General features: G+C 48.3%; 7 protein-coding genes across 7 annotated transcripts; 4 read left to right on the top strand and 3 right to left on the bottom strand.

Moving 5' to 3' along the window:
• Nucleotides 1-724: 724 nt before the first annotated feature.
• On the top strand, nt 725-1272 carry EDB91DRAFT_1088525 (uncharacterized protein; the record flags this gene model as incomplete). Its single annotated transcript, XM_041316465.1, has 4 exons — nt 725-797; nt 841-1043; nt 1094-1225; nt 1255-1272. 4 exons carry the CDS (start codon nt 725-727, stop codon nt 1270-1272), a joined length of 426 nt encoding a protein of 141 aa, XP_041169219.1.
• An 845-nt stretch (nt 1273-2117) lies between these two features.
• On the top strand, nt 2118-3554 carry EDB91DRAFT_300191 (uncharacterized protein). The gene is made up of 3 exons (XM_041326769.1): nt 2118-2498; nt 2563-3381; nt 3447-3554. The coding sequence occupies exons 1-3, from the start codon at nt 2250-2252 to the stop codon at nt 3504-3506; spliced, it is 1128 nt and encodes a 375-aa protein (XP_041169218.1). The 5' UTR covers nt 2118-2249; the 3' UTR covers nt 3507-3554.
• A 713-nt stretch (nt 3555-4267) lies between these two features.
• Nucleotides 4268-5695, top strand: EDB91DRAFT_1088523 (kinase-like domain-containing protein; the record flags this gene model as incomplete). The annotated part of the gene is made up of 9 exons (XM_041316464.1): nt 4268-4306; nt 4365-4415; nt 4467-4604; nt 4656-4724; nt 4778-4963; nt 5012-5042; nt 5095-5132; nt 5197-5421; nt 5474-5695. 9 exons carry the CDS (start codon nt 4268-4270, stop codon nt 5693-5695), a joined length of 999 nt encoding a protein of 332 aa, XP_041169217.1.
• A 160-nt stretch (nt 5696-5855) lies between these two features.
• EDB91DRAFT_300116 (ketopantoate reductase PanE/ApbA-domain-containing protein) lies at nt 5856-7589 on the bottom strand. The gene is made up of 7 exons (XM_041326768.1): nt 7451-7589; nt 7287-7361; nt 7168-7230; nt 6811-7106; nt 6404-6749; nt 6144-6355; nt 5856-6093 (listed from the first exon to the last, which is right to left on the bottom strand). The coding sequence occupies exons 1-7, from the start codon at nt 7527-7529 to the stop codon at nt 6016-6018; spliced, it is 1149 nt and encodes a 382-aa protein (XP_041169216.1). The 5' UTR covers nt 7530-7589; the 3' UTR covers nt 5856-6015.
• Nucleotides 7590-10684: 3095 nt separating this feature from the next.
• EDB91DRAFT_1256611 (uncharacterized protein) lies at nt 10685-11735 on the top strand (the record flags this gene model as incomplete). The annotated part of the gene is made up of 9 exons (XM_041324192.1): nt 10685-10759; nt 10829-10900; nt 10949-11020; nt 11079-11150; nt 11209-11280; nt 11339-11410; nt 11468-11539; nt 11598-11669; nt 11727-11735. 9 exons carry the CDS (start codon nt 10685-10687, stop codon nt 11733-11735), a joined length of 588 nt encoding a protein of 195 aa, XP_041169215.1.
• Nucleotides 11736-12761: 1026 nt separating this feature from the next.
• On the bottom strand, nt 12762-13540 carry EDB91DRAFT_1256610 (uncharacterized protein; the record flags this gene model as incomplete). The annotated part of the gene is made up of 3 exons (XM_041324191.1): nt 12762-12914; nt 12970-13053; nt 13223-13540. The coding sequence occupies 3 exons, from the start codon at nt 13538-13540 to the stop codon at nt 12762-12764; spliced, it is 555 nt and encodes a 184-aa protein (XP_041169214.1).
• A 10494-nt stretch (nt 13541-24034) lies between these two features.
• On the bottom strand, nt 24035-26522 carry EDB91DRAFT_1176530 (WD40-repeat-containing domain protein). Its single transcript, XM_041320392.1, has 6 exons — nt 26375-26522; nt 25335-26322; nt 25195-25231; nt 24948-25138; nt 24862-24898; nt 24035-24806 (listed from the first exon to the last, which is right to left on the bottom strand). The coding sequence occupies exons 2-6, from the start codon at nt 26315-26317 to the stop codon at nt 24480-24482; spliced, it is 1575 nt and encodes a 524-aa protein (XP_041169213.1). The 5' UTR covers nt 26318-26322; nt 26375-26522; the 3' UTR covers nt 24035-24479.
• Nucleotides 26523-26581: the final 59 nt, after the last annotated feature.

Here is a 26581-nt window from a genome sequence, read left to right as displayed (position 1 = left end):
GAAGACCTCGGAGTGCCGCATGATGAAGAGACGCAGGAGATGGACGAAGGTATATGATCATTAGTGTCAAATTTGCTCAAATGAACCGTACTAACGTGCTATTAACACCCCCAGCGTACTTGGCCCAAAGATGGTGACTATGTTATGATTTATCTCCGACGATCTATGTTGTTACTTATTGGTGTCATCCGAAGCAGTGACAGAGACGGACAGTCGTTGACACGAGTCGCTGCAAAAAAGTTCCTCCGTTGACGCACTAGAACCGGCACTTCCATCCTTCCAACGCCAAGCTTCCGCTCTCTCACCTAACTCCCTTCCAACAACCTGTCATGCCTCACACGTTCAATCGGAGATTAACCTCGCACTTTCCCGTATGTCGACAACAGTCGATATGATTCGTCATCGACGCGACTGCCAAGGTTTTTGGTTTCAAACAAGATCTGTATCCCTACCTGACGCCATTTCGTATTTGAGTCTGCAGCAGTCCCGGAATTGAGACACCACAAGGTCTGCTCAATAAATCCACCGACCACGTATCGTCGACGGTTTTGCGCCACCTCTTTCACTCCTCCATGTGCAGAATAGGCAACTTCGTTTCCAAGTGTGCGTCCGCAGTCCACTTGGCACTTGTCGCAGATATCATGTGGTAATAGCCCCCGATATGCGACATATATTCATTGAGGTCGCGGCGCCACCACCTGAAACGATGCCAGAAATGTGAACAATGAAGTCATCCTTGCAGTTGGCGTCGTTGTGTTTCGAGCATGATCTCTTCGCTCTCCAGGTAGACACTACATGTAAGTCTACTCAATAAACGCACTGACCTCATACCCTTGACAGTGCGCTACCTCTTTCACTCCTCCTGGTGCAGCATATGCAACTTCGTTGCCAAGTGTTCCGCAGTCCACTTGGCACTTGTTGCAGACCATGCGGTAGCCCCAGATATGCAACATATCGCGAGGATCGTTCCTTTTGATGGTGGCGGAAATTGGGCTTTCACCGAGTTCGCAGCGCGCGAGGACGTCGGACAAGACGTCCTTGTAGTTAGTGGCGCTCCCTTCAGTATATCGCAAAATGGCTCTGCACTCTCCAGGTTCGCACCGTGGTTGGATGGGTGTCCGGTACCGCTTCAGACCCTTTCATGAAGCACGATATAACTTGGTGCCTGGATGTGGCGGATGGTGGTAAAATTGCATATACTATCCCCTACAGTCTATTCGGGATAGTATGCATGCTGCATTCTACCTTATCCAGGTACTAAGGACACATTAGAAATAGTGTTGTCGTTTTTGGTTTCCGATTGCATAATAAAGCGAGGATGGAGGTGGGATTGCTTTCCTGTTCTGCTCTTAGCCAGTCTCAGCCAGGGCCCACAAGTTTAACTTACGTCCATCAACAAGTCCATCCCAGGCCTAAAGCACGACGATCTATACATAACGGTTAATGCTGTTGAGACACCTGTTACATAAAGTTCGTCTTCTTTGCTTCTCGTCCAAAACCATGTCAATACTTACGGCATCAGCGTAAGTGGAACAGTGACCGGCCACCGGCGGCCGTTGCTCATGACGGTTCTCTTCGCGACCTATTCAGGACCCGATGTTTCATCTTATATATGACATGAATTCTTCCAACAGCCTTTGGACGTCGCCCATTTTTTTTTTTCCAATGTCTTATGCATCCCACTTTCTTCACCTCCCCGATGACGTGCTTGTATATCTGCTCGACTTAACAACTATGAGTGACCTCGAGAGTCTCTCCAAGGTAGCTACCCTCATGTCTCCCGTATGCATGCATCTGACCCTCTCACAGACGTGTAAGCAACTTAAAGCTATATGTGCCCTAGTTCGCGTCCCATACCTCCATGAACTTAAGCGGGAGGGTCTTGAGTATAATGCCGCATCCGCATCACCAATCATCTCCTTTCCACAGGCTTTGGCTTCCCTCAGGTGCAGAGAACACAGGTGGAGGACGATGCGCCCGATCATTTCATCCTGCCGTGCAACTCTGAATGATAGCCACTTCACAAGCTACTATCAGAAGGTAGTTTTGTATGTGTCTAAACGGGATGCATCGACTGTTGTTGGGGATACATTGGAACGTGCAACCTTTCATAGTCAAGCTGATGAGGTTACTCGTCTACACGCTGCTGATGTACAGCAGGATCTTCTTGTTCTGCTGCGGATGCACCTTGGGTGAGTAGTCTTACGCGCAACTGAATAACACTGACAGAAACCTCTTTGAGAACTGGCATGTCCTATCTCTGCTTCCTCTCCTTGCGAGAGATGTCTCCGCATTCAAAAGCTGCTAGTCCAACCCGTATCCTCTTCACCAGCATCTGCCCAATGGTCTATTTCTCCGCTCCGCTCGACGCCCGTGGTCTAAGAATACTGGGTTCCTGGTGCGCGATCATAACGAGGGATTCATTTTCGAACAAGCTAGAACCCCATGCCAACATGCTCTTGCTTTATAACTGGAAAACCGGCATCTTATTCAAATTGGTAAGCCTACATCGTCCGGCCCGAACAATCAAATTAACTGAGATGTTATACTTGTAACTTGAAGGTGGGATTTCATCCCGACAGGATCGACGATTTCAACTTCATAAACGGTCGTACTCTTGCCGTCATCCACAGAAGCGCCAACCCTTCCCGTCTAATGCTCCGTCTTTATGATGTCATTTTGCCGAGCCAGCTGTGTTCGTCTGGGCGCGTGACGCTTCAGTTGTCTTTACAACTACCCCATATCCGAGCAGAGGCATCCATATCTCCCAGTCGCATGCTTCTCCCCAGAGCTTTTCAGGAGTGGATTCTTCAGCCCAATCAGCGTCCTCGAGAGATCCTTCCACTGAACAGCGGAATCATGGCTCTGTCGATACCCCTTGCAATAGGCATTCAGAAAGCTCAATTGGACATCGCTATTGATATCGCAATGTTGCTTTCCATCACTCATGGAAAAGATGCTGTTGACTGCACGATGCTTTGGAACGAGTGGGGTCCCAAGATATCCCGCGTTTTCTTGATGGACGAAGTCCTCCGTGAACAGGGCGATGTAGAGCCTTTGCAGGATGTAGATGGTTATAGGGTGGCTTTTTCCACCGACATAGACCATGATACATGCGATGAAGTTTCAGAAGAAGACTCCTCGACCCGAGCTGCAGCTTTCATTCTAGACTTCAATCCTGCGAGTGTTAGATGGGCTGGAGAGGAGGCCAAGGCATGTCGTGGGTCGCGTGGTGCTTTAGTGACGGACCCGAGTATTTTAAGGGCGGGTCGCTTGCTTGCGGAGGAGGTGGTGAGTTCCCTGCCTTACGCACGGACAAAGCTTGAGGGGTACTTGCCCCAACATCGAATTCGCCTTTCAAGGGATGAAGTTGCGTATCCTGTAAGTTCATTCATGTATGCGTTTTGTGCTCGAGTGCTTATGCATTGTATGCATGCTTTTGATAGGCTAATCCGCTGCAAGGACATCCGCTGCCTGATCTTCATAATGTTTATAGCTTTGCGTGAGGCATTGCTCGAGTTGCTCATTAGTAAAATAATGATCTGCGACGCCTACGTTCCAGCATTTTTTTACATCCATCGCCAATACATATCTATCGCATACTAGAGTAGAAGTGAAGTCTTTTGACATGGGAAGGGAGCGCAGTAAAATCTTCGTATATGCCATAGGTCAGTACGAGTCCAATCTAACAAGGCAGCATCCATGTTGGAGAGCTGTGTAGTTATCACATAACTTCTGACGTGTCCCGCGAGTGCCCGTGGAGGGCAGAATAAAACACGAATCCGCCGACAGGAAGCCACACAGATCAGAGATCTACGGTGGTCACCAAAGAAGCTTGAAGCAAGTACAGATATCGTTTGAAGTTTGTCCTAGCCCGCTTAGCAGGGAACTCGGGATTGGACTCAACCAACCTGTCCCAAAAAAAAGAGTTAACTGAGTAAGTTCACCCTTGACGCCGTAACGCAGCAAGCTTGATAGTATCATATCGCACCACGCACGCAGACAAGAGTCGGAAAGACAAGCTGAATCTCACGAAAACACAAACCTAGAGCCTGAGGAGCTTGTTGTTCATAAGTCCTGGTATTCTGCGAGCACCTCAGCCAAAGCTAGTAGTACTTGAAATATATGCAAGGTAATCCAACCTTTACTTGACATCTCGCAACGAACGAGCTATGCCCTCGATCTCTCCAATCTCTCTGATTGGCACTCCAAACCAAGTTGTTTGTTGCGTGCATAAACGCCGCATCGCAACCATCGTGTTTCGAGGATGGATCTTTATCACTCGTCTCCTTCTCACCTCCAGAAAGTCAGTTTACTGTGAGGTCACCTTGAATCTGTCTCTGACTGCTCGCATCCTTTTACAGCAACATCGACGTGACGCTCCACAGGTGTCATTCGTGCGAGCGGAGTCAGATGTGAGTGTCTCTAGTGCTTACAGTGTCACGACTATAGTCGGTTACTTTCAGTCCCGTTCATCAGTCCCCCCTGTCACGCTCCGAGACCTCACACAATCCATTACTAAGGTTGGAGACTATCCTGTTGCCCGTGGCGGATTTGGAGAGATATGGAAATGTACTTATCAAACGGATCAGGGACCGATCACCGTTTGTGCAATATTGTTTCTACCTGCGTGTACGAAGTTGACAATTTTGCAGGTTGCAGTGAAATCATTGCTATTTTACGCTTCTGATCAACTTGACGGAGCAATGGAGAAAAAGACCAAAGTGAGTGTCTTGATGAATTTCTACATTTATTAGTTACGCTAGAGGTTTTGCAGAGGATACGACGTGAAATCAGAACTTGCGCAAGACTTAAGCATGACAATATTCTGCCTGTGTATGGCTACACGCATGGCTTCGACCTGTTCATGACAATGGTCAGCCCCTGGGCAGATAATGGTAATCTGACAACCTATCTGGAGCGGCAAGATGCACATCTTACCATGGTCAGACGATTCCAGATTGTAAGTTTTGTAATATATATCTTAAGCACTGGCTGATGGCAATGTTAGCTCGGAGATATTACGAATGGCCTGCAATATCGTACGTATTAGTGTCGATACCCCTGACTGGATTCATAACGCTTTCTTGACAGTTCACGCAAATAATGTCATTCACGGTGACTTAACTGGGGTAAGCTGTTCCCTTTTCGAGCGTTTTAAGCGATTCAGATGTCAACATCGTCTCCTCTACATAGCCGAATGTGCTTATTCATGGTGACGGCACAGCTTGCCTCGCAGACTTCGGTTTGTCCCTGGTATACTCTGAAGCCATGAGTACCTCCCTGGCTTCCTGGTCCTCGGCGTTCCACGGAAACTTTCGATGGCTGGCTCCCGAGCTACTCGGGGAACCAGATAATGAATTGCCAACACGGCCAAGCAAATACAGCGACATCTACTCCTTTGGTGGTATCATGCTACATGTATGTTTAGGAAATCTTCGTCCTCCCACTGACGTCATTACCTCCGTTTTAGGTCCTCACCAGTAAAACACCCTACTATTACCTACGAGATGCTGCAGTCATTCAACGCATAGGCATCGGGGCCAAGCCTTTACGATCACGCTATCCTGTGTTATCTGACGAGTATTGGACTTTGATTGAGGAATGTTGGTCAACTGCAACTCAGGATCGTCCGTCGGCTGAGGGAATTGCCAGGGTGATTAGGGATGAACTGGACTCGCTATCCCGCTCTTGACTCGTCTTTTATACTACAATCTGTTGATGGTACGCTATGCTAGATCCTGGATGTTCCACCACACCTTGCAGCATTGCACCACTCACAGCTTTATCACTGCATACGACATTCAAGACATCAGAAGTTAATTTCCTTGGCGCTGGGGGGGACAATGTACAGTGTTCTCCATCTTCACCGACTCATCAGTGTAACTGTGCAGTGTATTGCAATGTTGTACGCTTTATCGACCGTCTTGCAGAACCAAATCCTTGGCAGGTTCAAAAAACCAATAAGCAGCTTAGCTCAGGTCAAAATATTGTGGCATTGAAGGGCTGCTGCGTCTACAGTTTGCACTGTCTAAACCCACCAAGAGTCTGGTTTTGAACAACAGCCAACAAAGCATATAGAGTGTCAATACGCTGCGGGGCAGAGATCAGTTATCATGTCGGAGACGGCAAAAACTGCTTACTGGTACGTCTACCCCCATCTCCTTCGCCATTCTGACCACCTCGCCAACAATTACTTCAACCTCGATAGGTAGCCCATTCTGGGCGTCGAGGAGCATGCTCGGGAGAGTAATATGTGCAGGGTCGCGGTGTATCTCAGCAGTCTGTAATATAGTACTGTCGACGAGGGAAGAAGGTAGACCATCTTCATTGTCTGCGTAGCCCAGTGCACGCCCTGCGAAATAGGTAAGATATACGAAGAGGTCTTACAATTAGAAATCACCAAGGGTAATCATCTCTTGTAAAATCGCACGTAGAACGGGAATAGTGTTTCTCTCAACAACTGTTGCTGTCTGAGAAGCGACGTAAGGACTATATGATTGGCCTTCTTCAGGCGGAGGTCGAAACATCGCTGCAGGAGAAGACCCAGTGAGAGTCGAGAAGGAGGAGAATGCAATATTCCACATTGTCTTGGCAAATTTCTTGCGCTGGATTTCTGTTACAATGATCGCTTCTGAACCTCCTGCTTCGAGCATGGTTCCAAAGTCTGCCAAAATAGCATATTCTTCAGGAGAATTGGTAGTCGTCAGGTGATCTCCATGTCTGTACATTCCAATGGTAAGACGATCCTGTGTCCGTAAGAGATGATATATGTCAGAAATCCGAAAGGATTGAATCATTTTTGCTCACGAAGCGGTTATGATTGACCATGTTCTTCTCCACCAAATTCGCTGCGATCCATACGAGCGCGCTGATGATCTTCGGTTGACCTTGATTGAGTGCCTTGGCGCTATGATACAAATCTCGCTCCACTCCGAGTCCGTTTTGGAGCATGACATAAGTAGGCTGGGGGTGCATTTCACTATATGGACGAGAAAGCAGTGGTTCTAGGACACGAGGTGTTTCGACCACCTCTGGAATTGCCTTGGTTGTAATGACCACGTAGGAATACGACCTGTCAGCGGCTTCTGCCACCGACGATACCAATATCAACCAATAATGTCAATGCATGGCGATTGAGATCGCAGACAATATGGAGTTACTTACGACGGTAGGGTTTCCAGCTCTCGTGAGTGCCATACTTTTTGCTCCTGATGTGCATACCCTTGGCTGGAGTCGGATCAACATCGCGGGACAAATCTTGATGATGAGATAACATAATTCACCATTCACGACATCATAATTACTTCGGGCAACGACAGTGACTCGCGCAAGCTTGCTGCTTTGGAGGATATACGCATCTACGATTAAGACCAATATCAGTATCGTTTATACGAAATGTTCAAATAGTGTCACAAGCTAGTAGTGAAGTTCGTGAGGCGCGACATACAGATTGTTCCAACTGCACCCAGGCCAACAAGCAGGACATCTTTTGTAAGCATTTGACAAGATTGGTCACGACACGCCATGACTACAGTCTCAGGCTGCAGGCTCGGTCTGAAGGAGGATAGTCGAATTTTGCCGACATCTTGCAGCCAAAGAACTACTTACGGCCCGGGCGGCGCTTCGGAACCCATCGGCTATTAATTTTGGCTCGTTCGTTGAACTCAAAGTCATCTGCGTGAGATCTACTCTGATTCCTGAGTGTGATACTCGAGAGTTCTACATAGAGTTGATCTGGGGCCTGGTGCACTGCCAGCTGCCCAAACAACCAATTCCACTACGCACCTCATTCACCAGGTCCCACTCGTTTCCGTGCCTACCCCACCCGTGGCCTACTGGCACCTACTACGCCCAATGTGCCTCTATTCCTGGATCTATTCTTGTCTCCATCCCAGGCATATATCTGCATCAATCAATAGAAGGAGAAAAGAAAGGTTACGGATTGTTCATAAGGGCAGCTTTACATGTTGCAGATGTCCTCCCCAAGGCGAATATGTAATCCACAGTCGTATCTAACTCCCCTCCCCGCCTTACTCCAGTCCCACGCGCTCTCACCGAGCCAGACTCGATATAATCATACTTCGTAGTTTCTCCTGCTGCTACAAGAAACACCATTGTAACAGGCTTCCATGGCGTCGAGATCGTGCAAGAGAAGGGTGGGGGTGGGGTGGTGGTATTTGGAAGGCATATTTCGTATGTGAGTCCTTTGGTTAGCGTGACAGGGGAGTTGAAGATCTTTCGAGGAATACCGTTGACCCAACACCCAGCTGCATTGTTGCTATGGATCATGAGTCGAACGTAGGGCTACGACTTCATACCCCATGCGCAATTTTCGAACCATTTTTGCCTCGCAAGGTACGCATGGGGCATGGTGTATGTGCTGAACGGAACGTCCTCGTCTCCCAGATTGTCGTTTTCATTTTTTTTGCGGGAACACTGATGTATTACAGCGCTAGCAACTCAGCAAATGCGGTTCTCCCCATGAGAGCATAGTCATGCCAGCTGTCATGATGGATTCTATGCTACCAAGAATGCCGCCCCACGTACGTTTCCCGACCGAGTAGATTGCATCATCCCACTCTATCATATGTATTATTAGGCTGTCGTGGAGCACTTCCACACCACGAATTGGATCGAATTGGAACCAACCGGCCACTACACGTGACTACAACTGATCGTGAGCCGTGATCCAATGGAATCGGCGAACAATAAACACAGTTTGGAATCTGTGCCCGACGCAAGAATTGCGACATAATTAGTCGTTCGGGAGCTCACCCTCTACAAGAAGAAAAGAACACATGATGCTATCGCCTATTCAGATATATCAAGCTAGATGGACTTCACTCCCCTCTGTTTTTGTACTGATACTCGAGTCTGAGAGCTGCCGCAGGACCATGAGGAGAAGGTCCGCAGAAGACATCAATATGCAGATATTTGTTTTATCGCAGCTCCACATGTAGTAGTGTTACACGAGTGTCACTAGGAACCTCCAACCCTATCACGCTGGCCTGGGGCAGATGTTTGAGCCACTGTCAAGTAAGTTTCACACATTACTAGTCTACGTCTTCACTTTCCACCATGACTCATGTTGATCGGTTGAGTGACAGACACTTGCAACGCCTATCAATATCACACACGTATATGCGCGTCCTAAATCGTAAAGTCCCGAATGACTTTCCTGCGGTATTGCGCGTTCTAAATCGTACCTATTCCTTCATCTAGATCATGCCATTGCATTCTACAGTTATTTCCGGATATTCCACTCAGACATATCTGCGCTGTGCTGAGTCTTATACACATTTTTGAGAAATAACCAACCCCTTGGCCACTTTAACGAGGGTCATTCAAGCGACTTCTGCATTTTTAAGGATTTACAGCTGGTCCGTTGTCTCATCAGCTGTCGTCCACCGTGGTCGGACATGTTAACAATGGTACTATAGGCTACCTGATTTGGCAGAACTCTTTGCGATCTTGTTTCCGACGTCATGCATCAGTCGCTCAAAACGATCTTCGGGAGTCTCCGACTACACATTTCCTTCAAGGCGTAAATTCGGTGCAAGCCATCGATAATGCCAACACCCAGTGATGAAATCCAAGACGACGTGGCAGTTGCTCAGTCATGGCAGGTCCGGTGCCACCTTGCGTTCGGCGTCAGACAGTACTTGATTGACACAAGCAACGTTTCGATACTTTCACGTATATCTGGCCACTGCGAAAAAATTATTTACAAACCGTGTGCTCGAGCTCCGTGGCGAGTAGAGTTGCTTTATGGTTAAAAATTCTTAAGTACTCTCCCTTTCGTGATGCTGTCGACGATGACGATGATGAGAAACCATTAATTTTAATTGGCCATAGAAAGCGTTCGGTGCATCGATGCTGCAGACAGCTGCAGAACCTGTTTCTCTAGACCCACTCAGAGCAAGTCTCTTTCCATTGCGTGAGAAGCACACCAACAACATGGACTGCCAAGTTTGTGTGCTTCACCAGCGGCTTGAATACTTTCTGCTTGCACTCGATGTCCCAGATAAAAATGCGTCATCTTCTTCACCGCTCACAACCCCTCTGTCGCCTTGGGCTAATATCACCTTGTCCTTCTGTCCCTCGAATGGCCCTTTTTACCAATGCTCTTTTTTCCACATCGCAAAGTTTTTTATCATGCGAACCGGTGATGAGTCCCATCGATCATCTTTAAACAACATCAGTCTACATGTCTTATCTGCAAGCAGTTTATAGCGTGTAGACCAGCTTCTATCGACTGGCACAATCCACTCAGTGACACTAACACCAACAATTACCCCTGACCGTCGTTGGTCAAGGTTCGTGACCAACGATGGTTAGATGGCATCATGTTATTCAAGGCCTTCTGCAAGGAGATATGTCGTGGGCCAATGTCGATGTTCCCGTGCCTGCCGATGACTTTTCATCCTACATTTATTTGATACCATAAAGCACTTGTCGAACTATGACCCTGCCGCGATTTGGGCCCTGTACGTATGCGTTAACTCCTTTGACGAATGCCGCCGGAACTACTCGTATCAATTCTGTCAGCACTGTCATGTGTTTAAAAATTCCAAAACACTCTGTTAGGACTCAGGAGTTTTCTATGGAATATAAAAACCGAGGATCTTCACAGATCAGACAGCACCAACAATTCTCTCTAGTCAAAGATCAACTCACTATCATGTTCGCCCGCCTCTCTACTGGTTTCTGTGTTCTCCTTGGCTTGACGGCCCTTCTGGATGTCAACGCTGGACTGGTATCGTGGTAGTAAGCCTTGCTCCGCATCAAATGCCATCGCGTTGACCTCACCATACAATGTGCGCAGGGCAATAATCCAGAACCAGACCATGACCCAGGCAAGAAAACAAAAATCAACCTTGAGAAGCGTGCCGTGGTGGTAAGCCTTGCTCCGCATCAAAATTAATTCACCGTGCAATGTGCGCAGGGCAACGATCCAGAGCCAGACCACGACCCAGGCAAAAAAATAACAGTCGACTTTCACAAGCGTGCCATAGTGGTAAGCCTCGATCCGCATCAAATATCATCCTGTTGAACTCACCACACAATGTGCGTAGGGCAACAATCCAGAGCCAGACCATGACCCAGGCAAGAAAACAAAAATCAACATTGAGAAGCGTGCCGTAGTGGTAAGCCTTGCTCCGCATCATAACTCATCGTGTTAACTTCACCATATAACGTGCGCAGGGCAACGATCCAGAGCCAGACCACGACCCAGGCAAAAAAACAACAGTCGACTTTCACAAGCGTGCCATAGTGGTAAGCCTCGATCCGCATCAAATATCATCCTGTTGAACTCACCATACAATCTGCACAGGGCAACAATCCAGAGCCAGACCATGACCCAGGCAAGAAAACAATAGTCGACCTCGAGAAGCGTGCCGCAGTGGTAAGACTTCTCCGCATCGAATCTCATCGTGTTGACCTCACCATACAATATGCGCAGGGCAACAATCCAGAGCCAAACCACGACCCAGGCAAGAAAACAACAGTTGACCTCGAAAAGCGTGCCGTAGTGGTAAGCCTTGCCCCGCATCAAATTTCGTCGTGTTTAACTCACCATACAATGTGCACAGAGCAAAAATCCAGAGCCAGAGCATGACCCAGGCAAGAAAACAGCTGTCGAGCTTGAGAAGCGTGCCGTAGTGGTAAGCCTTCTCTGCATTGAATCTTGTCGCGCTGACCTCACCACACAATGTGCGCAGAAGCCATAGACTGAACTGACGTCGGCATCTGAAACCAAAGGGTATGGTGCACGATAAGCAGGTAACGGCCGATTCTTCCGGCTGTGCTGGCAGAACTGGCAGAATCGCCACTTGAAATTCTAGATCCATAGAGCAATTTGAGTTAGTGTGTAACGCGAATGAAGAAATTAGTATGTGCTATGAAATACCTTCTGAGGACTTGATCATCAGTGTGTCTACATCCCAATGATCCTGATATCTCGGGAGCACAAAGTTGAACGTTCGAGCGTTCAACGTTCAACGCCCAATACCTAACTAACTGAAACCATCAGGTAAATATATAGACGCACAAGCCAATGGACATACGTTTGTTCTTTGATTACACTAACTGTTTGACATGAGGGTAGCCTAGAGTGACATCACACGGGAGTACGACAAAAAAGCATCATCGACTATTTTGGGCAGACACGCGTCAGAGATCAACATCGATTTCGTCCGGAGGAGTACCAAAGCCATCGGTCGTCGATACTACTCAAGCATGCACCTTCAGTATGTCACATACCTATATGGTTTAGACACAGATCGCGGACTGTGTCAGTACTAGTGGGCTGCCGGATATTGCAAGTACACCCGTCATTTGGACACTGTGTTGCCGAGAGCAGGCTCATCATGAATACATGATCCCAAGTAATTTCCGCCCCGTGAGCTTTACCCTAACAGTGCATGTATGCACGGTGGACTCAAGGGGGGAAAGAGGGACAGCTACGGACCGTTGGTTCGAAGCGTACAAATCGATTGAACATCTACAAAAAGTAGTAAAATTTGGTTCGTATGGATGCTGCGGATTTTACCAAAAAACGCCAGAGGTAAAACGATTTCGTAGAATGTAAAGCAGGGCAGTGCAAACCCACATAATGCCACCTACTCGACACACCGACCTTATCCTTGGCTCGTTCTTCATAAAAGTCGCGTCTGAGAGTATGCCGACCGTGATGGCCACCCCAGTGGCTATAAATCCATTCACCCCCAGAGCAACCATACAGAGACCTGGTACAATTACAACGAGTCAGAACCAAGATGAATTCCAAAACCAAAGAGCCTACCACCCGCGAGAAACGCTGAAGAGTAGGCGAGAGAAAACCGTATCATGCGAAAGCAACCGACGTGACACAGGACCTCTAATCCCATCAGCTTGGATACTTGCTCGCCCTGAGCGAATTTTTATGGTCAATGACAGTGCTCTATGCTTTGGGAAATTATCTACCTTCTGTTTGGCATCCTCAATTGCCTCCATCATCGCGCTGGTGAACTTGAACGACGCACTGTAACACACTCCCATGCAGGAGAACTGGATCGACATGCATATCAGCGCGTAATAAAACATGCTGGAAGCGGAGTCGAGGTCTTGAAGGGGTTTAAACAACAGGAATACAAGATCCGCAAATATAACCAGTAATTACTGCGAAAGCGGACAAGTCAGTTTTGCAAGACAGAATATAAATGAACGGCAAACTCACGCCCTCTTGGATCCACATCACCGCATCGCGCAAGCGCTGGTTATACTTCTTCCAGCCATTCGCCTTTCTCACCTCCTGCCACAATTCCTCCAGATCAGGCTGTCTGAGAAACAAGCCGCAGAAGGTGAACCAGCCCCGAAGGCGGGGATCTGAGGGAACTTTCCATTCGTTAGGAAGGTCTGTGAGCTGCTCTTCATTGTGTCCGTGAGACGTGGAAGGTGAGACAACATCCGTCTTCATCTGGTCTTTAGAGATGTCGCTGCCCGAACCGAGAAAGGAAGATATATTGACAAAGCTGTCTGAATCTGTGTTGGACATTATCCGAGGTGGTTAGCGGTGGGTCTTGTTGATATTTAGAAGCGGTCTAGACAGAAAATTATTGTGAGAGGACGTCAGCAGGGACAACGGTATACCTACCTTGGCGTTGTAGATGAAGAGTGTTCAAGTTGACGAGACGGGGATGTGAGTGCTAAAAAGGAAATTACTATTGATGAGTGATGTAGTTGAAATCTAATTGATATCACTTTTCCTCTGGACCAACTCTGGACACGTGTGGGTGCATGGTAAGATGGGGGAATGAGGCGAAGTGATTTTTCGAAGAGGGTGCAATGGCACACAGACCTAGCTCTTTTCAAGTGCGAGAAGTGTCAAAGACACATGCGGCTTAGAAGTTAGATCAACGTCGCGACTCCGAAGTTCAAGCTACATATGTAAGTCAATGGGCAATAGTGTGAAAAAAGGAATTTACTATCGAAAAATGAAGTCTATAATGACAAGATATCATGAGACACACGCATATATATATACTGACCATTTTTAGTGTTCATTTTGCATGCAGGTTCGATGACAGGAGACGAAGAGCAAGATGTCTCGAGCCAATGGTATGGCTTAACGCAGCTGAGCAAAATTTATCTCCTGTGCTTCTGACGCCTCCTGTGCTGTCGGTCGTCCGCGTCGGTCTAACCGTGTCGCGTCAGTGCTGCGCATTGTTATGGTCCTTTGGGAGAGAACGAAGGCACTAGCTGAGTAATGCATTAATCCTGTACTTGCTTGACGAATCGGACAACAAGTACTGCTGTCTAGAGAGGACGAGAGGCTGAAACCGTCTGTATCTTGGATGATGGCCATTGGCCACCTACACAAAACTTGCGATGTCCCTGAACTCGGAACTGGCCTGACCCCTGGCACCCTTGCTCATATAATCCTCTACGTCATGGGCATTGGGCAACTCGTCCTGGAATAACACGGGTTCATTAGCATCTGTGCTAAACATTGCATTTCGCGGGGGTACATTGGCTGGAGCTTCCATCAATTCGTGAGCTTCAGAACAAATTCCAAAGCTAGACTGGCATAGGGTTCCTATAGAGACGACCAGACCAAGCGACGACGACCGCAATGAATTACCGGACATCACTGATATGATACTTGGGCGGTAGGGACCTTCTCAGCCAGTACTCAGCAACGAATCGAGTATGCAAATGTGGTGGTTTGCTTTCATGTTGTGAGCTAACATATGATATGATACAAATGCGGCACTAGTACTGCCAAAGTGTGAATGAAAACAAGTCAGAGATCTCCCTCCTTCGGAAACGTACAGTTACAACATCTCTAGCATCCTGGCATCCATCATGTTACCAACAGCAGTCAGGTCCTTGACTTGCGCGATGATATTGTTATCCGAAGCAATCCTCTTGTACTCCCCACCTCGCTGCTGCGCTAGCAAAAGTGCACCGAAGGGCTGTCCAAGGCGAACGAGCAACCTCAATGCTCGCTCGCTCAACTCCGAATCAACCTGATCATCCTCTCCAGGATACCCGCTGAGTGATTCGTCTGATGGAGACTCGGGCTCTGGCCAATCATCATCCACGCTGTCTGCATCGTCTGAAAATACAGGCAGCCCGAGATCATGACGGTTCCACGGACGGATGAGTAAGAATGTCCGCGGAGCGGGTCGCAGCTTGTCTTCTGTGGTGATAAGCAAGTTGTCAAGCCCGACCGCCTTGACATCATAAGTAAAAGATGTCTCCCGGTCTTGACCACGCCTCCGTCTGAGTGCTGTGATGGGGAATACGATGCAAGGCAGTTGCAGCCTGCGATTCGCGAAACGAGGAGGGCTCAGGCTGGCAAGCCGAGTATACAGTGTCAAAGCCTGCTCCACGACGGTGGCATTTCGCAGCGACGAGACCAACATCTGTATCTGATCTTCAGATAGAGATGGCGGCATGCATGGCGAAGTTTTGTACGAGGCAATTTCGGCTGGCAAACAGCTATTAAATTGGGATGATGTTCCGACCCAGTCCAGGGCAGTGATATCGCCCGACTGGGCTACGATCTCCTGTAAGAGCCGACCAAGCGCATTCTGCTTCGTCTCGCCGTAGATGACAGGGAGGTAGACGCCAAAAATGCCAAACAATGAATATGCGATGTCCTCTTGCAGGGTCGTAGTACGTGTCGACGCCCATTGCAATTTCTCTCGCGCACCTGTCATCCCCGGACGAAAGGCGATGAGTGCCTGTGCATTTATGCCTGTCGAGTCCTCCAATTCCTTCATGATAGCGACAGAATCCTTGTGGTTGGGAGAGGGGTCGTTGAGATATAGGGTCCAGTCATTTCGGTAGAAGAGAATGATGTTTGGAGCGAGGAACTCCTGAACAGTCCACCCTCGCGTGTTCCAAGCACTGTTTGCGAGTGCGCGTGATTGCACTGAAGACAAAACATCCGACAGGTAGACGATCGTAAGAGTTGACTGACGATACCAGACAAACATGGAGTTGACCGATCGTTGGAGCTCAACGTTGTTACTCTGGTCGATGCAGCACGTATCGCTCCACGCCCAGCGATGCCTTGCATCACGAGCGATTTGGCAGAATGTCTGCAACTTCACAGCGGTTCCGACTGGATCCAAATGGTACACGGACTTGCCCTGGACATCGTGCAGTAGCAGCTCCTTGCTTTCCCATCTATGCGATAACATCACCCAGTTGAAGTACTTTGTGACCGCTTCTCTGATGGGCTCTGTTTGGAGGTGTGCCTGCGTCATCGATGAATACAAAATCTCTTCGTACTCTGCGCTTTTCATAAAGGCTTCTATCTGCGCCTCTCGATTGCATAAACGCCCAGTGGATGTGTTTATTAGGCGGAGCGGAGCGTTTTCCAGTTTAGCGTCAATGGCTCGTCGAATAGTGTCTTCGACATCGGATGAACTGACATACTGCTGACGCAGTTCTGCAGAAAGTCTGTATAATTTTCACATTGGTGGATAGGGGGTTCGGGCTTACTTCGTATCTGCGCGTCGGGCGCATCGTCCGACTTCAAAAGCATGGTTTTGAAGGCTTCGATTGCTTCGTTATGGCGCCGTACGCCATGAAGCGCTGCATGCTTCAGTTGGTACCCAAGATGAGAAGAAGTATTGAGGTCGATGACCTATGTATTTCCGGTGTTAAAATAAGTGCTAGACAAATTATGAATATCGTCCGCACCCAATTCGCGTCGTAAAGGGCGTCCGCATAGAAGTGTCGTTCTAAATTTGCCTTACTGCATTGCACAAAGAGGGACTCGCATAAGGAATCTAGTTCAATCCCTGCCGAATACAGTTCAGTGGCTGTCTCGTAATTGCCCTCAGCCACAGCCTCGTCTCCCTTTGTGAGACACCGCGCAATGCAGTTTTTCTTGAAGGCTAAACGACTCCAGAGTAAGCGTCGATGTTCAAGTTGTCTACGACCCCACAGCACCCACCAGTGGACCATTCGAGGTAGCTGTCCTTCGCATCTTCGTCAATCATGCGCATCATGTATTGGTGAGATTTGACCGCTTTAATCACTTGATCAGCGCGGAAACATGCGTCGCACCGTCTCTGATTGATTGTTTTCCATAACGAATTCAAGTCCCAGCCGAAGAGCTGTCCAGTACATCATCAATTAGTGGAAGTGCGCTCTGTGGCTTTGTAGTGACGCACCACCGTGAATATCTTTAGGTTAGGAGAGAACAAGTCGGTTATAGTGGTAATACTGGCCGTAAGTTGATCAGCGGCTTCGCTGTAACGCCCATCCTCGAAAGTAATGATTGCGAGCTGCGCGCGTAGATACAACTGACAATCGTGTTCGAGTGTGAGGGAGCTGAGGTCTGACATAAAACTTACATTGACAACTCTGCATAGATGTATATCTGAGTGTTCATAAGCGGTGCTGAGGTCTTGAACTCGCCGCATTGCCTCATCGTGGCAACTGGCATTGAAAAGTGCAACAGCCTGGACAAAATGACGTTGAAGTTTTAGTATGACAAATTAACCGAGAAAACAATGAAGAGTACCTCGATCAATCGTAAAAGATCGACGGTAATTGAATTACGATCTGAACATACGAAAGCGAGATGGAAAGCTTCCATCGCATCCGAGAGCTGCCCATTGCCGCAGAGGGCGATGGCCTTGGAGATGTAACCCAATAACGAGGGTTGGACGGAAATAGACTATATCACCAAGTAAACTCAACATCAAATGTGTCATGATAGGCAGAGCGTCTGACCTTGGCCGAGTCTTGAAGCGCCTTGTCCCACTCAGAGTTTCGTGCCCTTACGACTGATCGATTGGCATACAAGTCGTGGTTGTTGTCATCTGCGTCAATCTCTTGGGTCAGTAGATCTTCAGCGGTATGTAGATCCCCAGTAAGGCATCCATTGCAAACAGTCGTGTTTACAGCAAGGATCTGCATGAAGGAAGTCAAGTTCCGTTATAAGTGAACGCATCGAAGGCAAATAGCTCACGTCAAATAATGAATGGTTGTCATCACCGCCAGACGCTTCGTGAGATTCCGAGGAATGATTGCTTGGACTATCATTATTGCCAGCAGGTTCACCATTCATGTTATGACTACGTGACTGTGTGTCGTTGTCAATAATGAATGAACAGACAGACAGAAAACCAATGCGTAAGAGCGTACCTGCGTAACATTGAGAGTAAGGAATAGCTGCCGCAGTGCTTCTTCATCGTCATTTATCCTGTCAACCACCTTGCGTAGGCCGAGTATGTTTTTAATAGACCAGAGTTGAATATTCCCTTCAGAGTCTCCACTCAGGAGCAGTTCTCCGTTGGGTGAAATTGCGACCGAACGAACGTACACGGTGTCTTTGTGTTTTGCCTGTCCTATGCACTGGTGTGTTCTCGTGCTCCATAACCGCACAGCCCCGTCATTCGAGCCAGTGGTAATGAAGGAGCCATCAAGCGAGATGGCGAGCGTCGAGATGGAGTCGGTGTGACCGGTACAAGTTTGACCGATCTGATGTCCATTCGACGAGTTCCAAAACTTGACTGTTTGGTTGTATGATCCGGAGACAAGTTGCTGGCTGTCAGGCGACCATACAAGACCGTTAGCCCCAGTGTTGATTTCGAGAAGAAGTTCGGCGTTATCGGTCTTCCAAATCCGGACGGTCTTGCTTGATCCGGAGGCTAATTTTAGCCCATCTGGGCTGAATGCAACGCACAAAACCCGATTACAATGACCCTTGAGTATTGCGAGGACGGCGCCTGTCTCTGCATCCCACACTATAGCCGTTTCATCCTGCGACCCGCTAGCGAGTCTCTTGCCATCGGGGGAGAAGCACACCGAATTCAACCAGTCCGTGTGCTTCACTAGCGGATCGAATATCATCCCCTTGCTCTTGACATCCCAGATTATGATGGTGTAATCATATCCACTGGCGCTCGCAAATCGCTTCTCGTCTGGTGATACAGCGACTGATGTCACCCCGTATTTGTGTCCCTCGAATGGCCCTCCTACCGACGTTCCTTTCTCCAAGTCCCAAATCCGCACGGTTGTATCATGTAAAGCAGTGACGAACCGTCGACCATCTTTGAAGAACGCTATCGCATTCACGCTGCGCCTGTTCTCTTTCATCGTCCGCATTGGCATCAGTTGCCCTTGCATTGTCTGCGCCGGCACAGGGAGCCCCTTCAAAGTGAGATCCGCATCTCTTGCTGCATCAGGCACCCCTGACATCTCGTATTGACCTAGACGGGGAGATAAATGGTCAGTAGCAGTTGAATTTGACGAGGACCGTACGTTGTGATACCGTTGCGCTGTGGATCTTGTGTCAGTGGTTGAACTTCTGCCCATGACCCAACTCGTTAGGCGCTTGTCGGCGGTTCTTGTTGACTCAGTATTACCACACTGCTACAGACCGGATCTCACGCCGCTTCTTCCATCATCACTGCCCCTCTTCGTAAACGCCCGTCATATACCATCGTTAACCCGCTCGAAAGGGCATGCGTTTGGTATTGTCACGCACTTCAGTGAGTTCTGCAACGAGGTGTTTTTCTACTCGATTTGTCATTCATTTTCCTTTCACCATTCTTTGCCACGAGATCAAGAACGCCCGCCATACACTTTTACTTTGACAATTCCGGCATTGATGGGATGTTACATATCGGGCATTCACATGTGCTGATTTGCCTGCTTACCCGCGATCCGTACCTCCTGGGCAAGTTTCCCATGATCCACATCAATGCCGCGCTAGAGATTCCATGGGGTCCTGAGTTTCCCCCTTCTGCTTGTCTCGACGAGATGCTTGATCAACTTGCAGTTTATCAGCGAACGCATTCGATGAAAATGCGTATCGCAAGTGACCTATACCCTATCGTAAGTAAGGGTCTGATTTCAAATTCTCAAGCGATGTTCCTCCCCCTCCGTTATCTTGCCGTAAGAGTACGCGTATGCTTGCCGTGTGCATGCCAGTGAGCCTTCTGCGTTTCTTTCCCCCTTATTTTCTCACCGCCGTTGCATATCCATCAAGGTGTGATCAGCTCCCTACTGACACTGACTGTCCTGGAGTCCCGGGCCACGATGAAAGGCACGACAAATCAGTAAGCATTTGTTGTATCGTACCATGCCGCTATGCGTCATGCCGGATGGTTGGTGCTTGCCATGTGGTGGTGTCGAAACGACTCGGTCACTGACATGCTCCAACTCGTCACGCTGGCCTGGGCAACATCTCCTTACAATCATGGTTCAGGCACATCTATCACAGATCCTCGAGATATCTGAGTGCATCGGCAGGACGGAAGTAACAATCGTGTTTTCTCCAGTGGTGAGTTCATTGTACCCAGACTATGACACGAATCATTGTGTAGGTCATTTGAAGTTCCGTATATTTATCTGCATCTCACTTTAACTTGAACATCCTATGTTTACGAAGTCGATTACCTTTGCTGTTCCTGCGTTAATCTTGCCCCCGGAATTTGTATATTCACGCGTAGCTTTCATCCATCTCATCACTTTCTCAGTTTACAACAGGCTCCATCAATTGCACACTTCCCCTATCACTCTCGCTCTTGCCAGGAGGATCTGATTAACAAGTTATATGTTGCGCAAATGCAGTCCCTGTTTGGCGAGCCATACCTAGATGGATCAGGGTCATTACCGACAATACTACTGAGGTGTGTCCTCCCTTATCCAGCGTCCGCACACAAATACTCTGACTGTTTGCCTGTCTTCTTTTTTCAGGCACGTAACGGAGCATCATTGCAAAGTACTATAACAAGATAACACTCTACTAATGCTTAGAAACGACTTACATCAAAAGATCAGGGTCGTCGTGTCGGTGTTGGTGCGATCCGTTAACCCGGAGGCTCATTACAGCTATTTTCATATCGATAGACCAGAATCTGGAAAACTCATTTAGCCGCTTTTGTTTGTTGTTGGAGCGACACCAAACAGAGGCGCGCACGCTAGCTACTTTTATAACTTGCTTGTGGAATATTAGTACAACGACTGCCGACCATCATCATCATGCACAGAAACCGGCGACATATACCAGATGCTGCGAAGCAGCAGTGGGTTGTTATGTCCACACATGGCATGATATCGAAGGCCATCGTGCAAGTGACAGGATACAGCCATCGAACAGTCAATCAAGTTCTTCGGCTCTCACAACTCACAGGCTCTGTCGTTCGAAAACCTCTGGAAATTGGTCGTCCTCGTCTACTTACAGCACAGGACGTTGCAGTAAGGGAAGGCACAAAGTATTTTGAATTTAATACCTAACCGTGACAGTACCTTATTTCATGTGTCGGGCGCACTCCTAACATATTTCTATCTGAACTACAAAGTGCTCTACGGGAGGTGAGGGATATTGAGGCGTCTCTTGCCATCGAACGAACACTACATAGGCATGGATTGACTCACAAGCATGTATGTAAAATATATTTGCGCAATGGATCAACATTGTCAGATGATCCAAAAACCATTGTTTTCGATGGAGACGAAGAGACGACGATCTCGCTAGAATGCCAAGGTTGCAGAAACTAAGTGGAGCCCATTTGATGATGAGCAAAACTTACCTTTGACAACATTACAGTGTCTTTCACGGCGAGGGCTGGTCACCTGCAGTTGGTAATAACCACGGTGCACCATGTGCGGCTGGCCGCAGGTCAGTGCGTGCGGTACGATTCCAGGGTCTCGTCACTGCCCCGCAGTGCCACACAAGCCCCAAGTTACATTAAAGATTCATAAGAGTAGCTAGCGTGCGCGCCTCTGTTTGGTGTCGCTCCAACAACAAACAAAAGCGGCTAAATGAGTTTTCCAGATTCTGGTCTATCGATATGAAAATAGCTGTAAAATTTTAGTCCATGCGACAATCATCGTCGCTGATACTCAGTTCGTCCTCGCTGAGAGTCTTCGTAGAAACGTCTCTCACATGTCAGTCAAGATTGAAATGACCTCATTTAACAACCGTTTTGGATGTCTCACAATTGCCTTAGATTTAAAGTCCGCGTATCTAATGCCGTCGTTCGACTCAACTTTCTCTTCCACTTGCTCCACTCGTCTTGACCTCCAACTCCTCAGGCCTCAACCTTTGTGGTAGTGTTTGATGGAACGCCCAAAACGATGCGTACGATCTAATCAATTTTCACCATGGATACTAGTACTTGGACTTGTTCACGAGATTTGGCCTGGGTTCGCCGTCACTAGTACTCTCCGAAGGGCTTGAATTACGACGGCTGGTGAATCCCTCTTGTTTTGTAGTACTTCTTCGAAGTTCGAATCGACTGGATTCTCCCGCCGGAACCATGACAGCCTACGCCCCAAATTGTTGTCCGAGTCTATCCCCTGGCCGATCTCCGCTTCTCGAGACTAGTATCTTATGGTCACTGCGATCTCGCCTACCCGGCGTTTCTAGGCTCTTGTAGTCTCTTCGAGCTCCGATTGACCTCCGTCCTCTCTCTCAAGTTTCGCTTTGGATGCTCACTCGGCCAATGTGACAACTTCTCTCAAAATTTCATTCTTTCGATGGATCTATGACCGGCCCACCCCCAAGACGCTTATGCCCGAGTCCAGCGTATTTTTTGCACACCAACTTGATCTAAGATTCCGAGCGTTCCCAGGGCCGATTCCCTCCTCTAATGGACACCTTTGCGAGATGGCATCCCTGTTCCGCGAAGCGCCATCGGACAGGGATTCCAACAAAAACCGTCCCGTATTCTATCGTGGTTTCATGCACCATTTTCATCTCTTTCATTGATGCGTAGAGTCGCAATCAATCGAACTTTTCGCGAGTTATCTTCGACATCACCGATGTCGACTTGGTTGGAACATTCCCCCCTGCGAGGCCCTGCCCTGATCGATGAACGGTCGTGCAGCCCGACACGTGCTGATACTTATCCTAATTTTCTCGAACTTGATTCTTCTCCCACAGTACTGGCACTTTGGAATGGTCCCCGGTTGAGAGCCAAGGACTCCATCTCAGGATCGATGACAAACATGGATTACCATGTTGAAGTCTGAAATCTCTGCTTCCCTGCCCTCCACTTCATTTTGTTTTGCCATGGTACTTCGTACCATGTAGCCGGAACTTGTCGACTTGGGTGCATAAATATGGCGAAGAGATTCGGGGATTTTTTGAATAGTATGCCCCTCCAAGTGCGAAAAGTGTCAAAACCACGTGCCGCTTTGATCGACGTCACGACTCACAGATTCGTCTGCTTCTGAACTGCCAAACAGGACATGATTGTCGGCGGAATTACGAATTGTAACCGTCTCCACCACAAGACTACAGGCCGACAACCGTGCCGCCTGCGAGAGAGCACGAGAGCAAGTTGTGCCATGTGGGAGAATGTAACGTAATTGAGGACTTCTTTACGCGACAACTCAGAACTGAATCAGTTTTTTCCTCTGTGATTGTTCGGGTGAGCAACAGTGATCTACAGCGGCTCTAGGAAATTGGCTACCCTCTGATTGATTTTTTCATACTACTCAATCGAGACCAACATGTGGCAGAATCATAGACGTCCGGTATATTTATCCTCTTCATGCTCAGGTACAACGGCCCTCCCTGATACAGGTCCTTCCAGTGCTTCCCCCCATTCCTTGTCTGTTTCCACTTCCATCACCACCTCCGGCAGACATTAGAGGAAACCCCAGCTCAAATGGAAGTCACAACAATCGCGTCTCGTGTACGCGTCATTACTTCCATTACACTTGTCTCCCAACCTCGCCATTAACTTCACGTCCCCAAAGCAATATTTCATCCGTGTTTGTGCATGTGCGAGCCGCGGGGTCTCTGACTTATGATCAAAGACTGCAATATGCACCCCAAGCATAACATTAGTTACATCTCTTTTCGTCCGCTTACGTTCTTTAGCGCTTAAAGCTTTCAGTGTTGCATGCCAGTCGCCCATTCGGACAGGATAAGTCAGGGCGTATATTCATGTCATCCAGTCCGTTTCTCACCATTCCATGCAATGATGCTGTCCTCCACTGCCACTGAGCTATTTGGCGCTTAGGCAGTCATTGCATCTTGCTGATACTGATCTGCAAAAAATACCGGGACGTCCTTGCTTGTACGAGGATTACATCGCAGTCTGAATCTCCAGCATCCATCGAGTGACACCGCATCTTGAAACATGTATCATGCAGTCAATTCCACAATGTAAGTGGCCAATACATCAACTTTCCATCGACAATATTGTAGAACACCGCATTGACTTGGCACCTAACAATATTGATAATGAATAGTAAGAATGCTCTTCGATAACAGATGGTTTGGAACTACGAGTCCCCAAGGCGCAGCTGAAGATGCGTGAAATAGAGGCCCGTGAATCTAAGTGCCTTGTATTGCATAATGAAGGGAGGGTGTTTCTCGCGTAACCTCAAATCCCACATAGCTAAGTTTTCGCACGACGGTGATATATCGGGAGCAACATCAGATAGTCTCAATACACGTAGTGTAAGGGAATGATTCGAGGGGATGAGTCTCAGAACGGAGGGGACTAGCGGAGGCGGGAAGTAACACTGGCAGGAGTAGGACTTGTTTTTTCAGCGCGCGAGACACACAGTAACCACCTGGCAAGGATCACCAAGCAGTTTGTCTCCAGAACAAGTTCAGCGTCTAGTGGTGATTGTTGGAAAGTCTCAGCAGGAACACTGGTAGTTGTGGTCTGCATGCTTGCTGAAGTTGCGCTGCTGATGATATTAGACGTCCCCGCCGCGCTGGTGTCAGCATCCGAGACACCAGTGTTGGAAGTGCGGGCATTCCGGCGAGGAGGACGTGGTGGTTGCACTAAATGCCTTTTCCCGCTGATAGCATTTGCAGTGCGCTATGAAACAATCGCTGAACAAGGAAGGAAAATGGAAGATTCATAAAAGACATACATATTTACCCCGTGTTGCGAAGACGTCCGCGATGGAGCTCTTATGCGTGCGTGGAGCCAGGAATTTGAGGAGTGGAGGAGCGAAACAAGAGATGGTTCATTAATTGCTTCATGCGGGAGCCTTCGACATCACGCTGGGAGGTGGTGGGAACAGTGCGGGTATTGGGTCGACGTGTATCAAACTGGGAGCATAGTAAGACGGGTATTGAATCTGCTGTAACATGAAGTTTTACATTGTCGAAGAACCCACGAGGAAGTCCAGTGCGTTCTGGTCGACGCTTCCCAGAGGAGTGAAGTTAGGGACAGGTGCAAAAGGACGAGTGTGAAAGCGTACATCTTTTTTGGAAGAGCGGTAGTCAGCCTGTAGGTAACTAGAAGTCAGTATGTATGCGGATGTGTGTGAGGGATCAAGGAACCTTGTGTACAGACTGTTCTCAAGAGACATTAGTATGAAGCATGGCACGACGGGATGACCTGCTTGCCTGCTGGAGCACCTCTGACTCGCTCTGATCGACTATCCATGTACGAACGAGTTTGTCGACACAGCCAGTCGCGATTAGTTGGCTGTCCTCAGAGAACGTGGCGCAGTATAGGGCATCAGGGTGTTCAAGTGGCTCGCCAATGGGTTCCAAGGTGGTCAGGTCAAAGAATCGCGTCATTTTATCGCTCGAGGTGGTGGCGAATTTCGTGCCATCGGGAGCAATGGCCAGTGATTGTAAAAGATCAGTGTGCACGTCAAATTGTTTGATGATCTCTCCAGTGGTAGCGTCTGAGATTCGAACGTCGTCGAAATTCCCACTGACGAGACGGAGACCATCTACAGTGAATACAACCCGCCATGCCCGCTGTTCTATCTTCAGCAACTCTTCTCCATTCATTGCATTCCAAATGACGATGTGTTTATCAGTGCCTGCCGCTAGTTTGCTGCCATCGGGAGAGTATGACACCGAATATGCCTCACTACCCATTTGGAATGGTCCGAGAGCTATTTCGCTTGTTTCTCTCCGCCACACACAAACCGTTTTGTCATATGATGCACTTGCAAATGTCTCGCTGTCCGGTGCAAAGACGACGCTCCAAACATCACTCTTATGTCCTTTGAATGAGTGTAAGAGGACCGGGACGCCGCTTTTCCTCGTCGGAACTTCCCATATCAAGATGCTTCCGTCCCTCGCTCCACTGACAATCCAGCGGCCATCGGAGGATACTGTCACCCGCAACACATATTCATTGTGACCCACCAAAGGCTCCCCCACTTGTTTCCCTGTGTCCAGATTCCACACCCGAAGACTTCTATCGTCAGAGCAAGTAACGAGGAGGCGGGTACCAGGGATGAAAGCGACGTCTCTCACCCAGTCTTCATGACCTTTGAGCGTCATTTCGGCCTGAAGTGCTTCCTTTCGAGCAAGGGAGGTAGGGGCCCGTGGAGATACATCATCTTGGTGATTGGGCATCATCGAATCTTATTATGTTTCTCAGTCAGCAGGAGCATTTCGGGGGAGTAGGATACTTACATGCGTGATGATGGTGGGTTGTTGGTGGGCGCCAACGAACCACAACGCTTATATCTTATCGTAGCGGTGCAAGGTACCCTCTTTTCGGTGAATTCCAGAATTAATCAGAACACGATGTTGTTGATGGCATGGCACACGAGCTGTGTTGAGACAAACAGCGCACAATAGTGGACCAGGGATTCCATTTGCAAGGGCAGGGATTACTTA

This window comes from Suillus paluster, assembly GCF_016628075.1.
Source record: "Suillus paluster strain FC165 chromosome Unknown EDB91scaffold_203, whole genome shotgun sequence".
NCBI classification, from domain to species: Eukaryota; Fungi; Basidiomycota; class Agaricomycetes; order Boletales; family Suillaceae; genus Suillus; species Suillus paluster.
The sequence above is the reverse complement of the archived record's forward strand: the minus strand, read 5'-3'. Positions and strand labels throughout refer to the sequence as shown.

Bases quoted from the DNA above. Each gene is read 5' to 3' on its own strand.
- EDB91DRAFT_300191 (XM_041326769.1), top strand. From the start codon at position 2,250: ATGTCCTATCTCTGCTTCCTCTCCTTGCGAGAGATGTCTCCGCATTCA. The intron at 2,499-2,562 runs GTAAGCCTACAT...TGTAACTTGAAG, and splicing joins CCGGCATCTTATTCAAATTG to GTGGGATTTCATCCCGACAG. The intron at 3,382-3,446 runs GTAAGTTCATTC...TGCTTTTGATAG, and splicing joins GGGATGAAGTTGCGTATCCT to GCTAATCCGCTGCAAGGACA.
- EDB91DRAFT_300116 (XM_041326768.1), bottom strand. From the start codon at position 7,529: ATGGCGTGTCGTGACCAATCTTGTCAAATGCTTACAAAAGATGTCCTG. The intron at 7,231-7,286 runs GTGAATTATGTT...ATCCGACTCCAG, and splicing joins TAATTATGATGTCGTGAATG to CCAAGGGTATGCACATCAGG. The intron at 6,094-6,143 runs GTAAGCAGTTTT...TCTGCCCCGCAG, and splicing joins AGATGGGGGTAGACGTACCA to CGTATTGACACTCTATATGC.
- EDB91DRAFT_1176530 (XM_041320392.1), bottom strand. From the start codon at position 26,317: ATGATGCCCAATCACCAAGATGATGTATCTCCACGGGCCCCTACCTCC. The intron at 25,139-25,194 runs GTACGCTTTCAC...TCCTCTGGGAAG, and splicing joins ACCGCTCTTCCAAAAAAGAT to CGTCGACCAGAACGCACTGG. The intron at 24,807-24,861 runs GTATGTCTTTTA...ATTGTTTCATAG, and splicing joins TCGCAACACGGGGTAAATAT to CGCACTGCAAATGCTATCAG.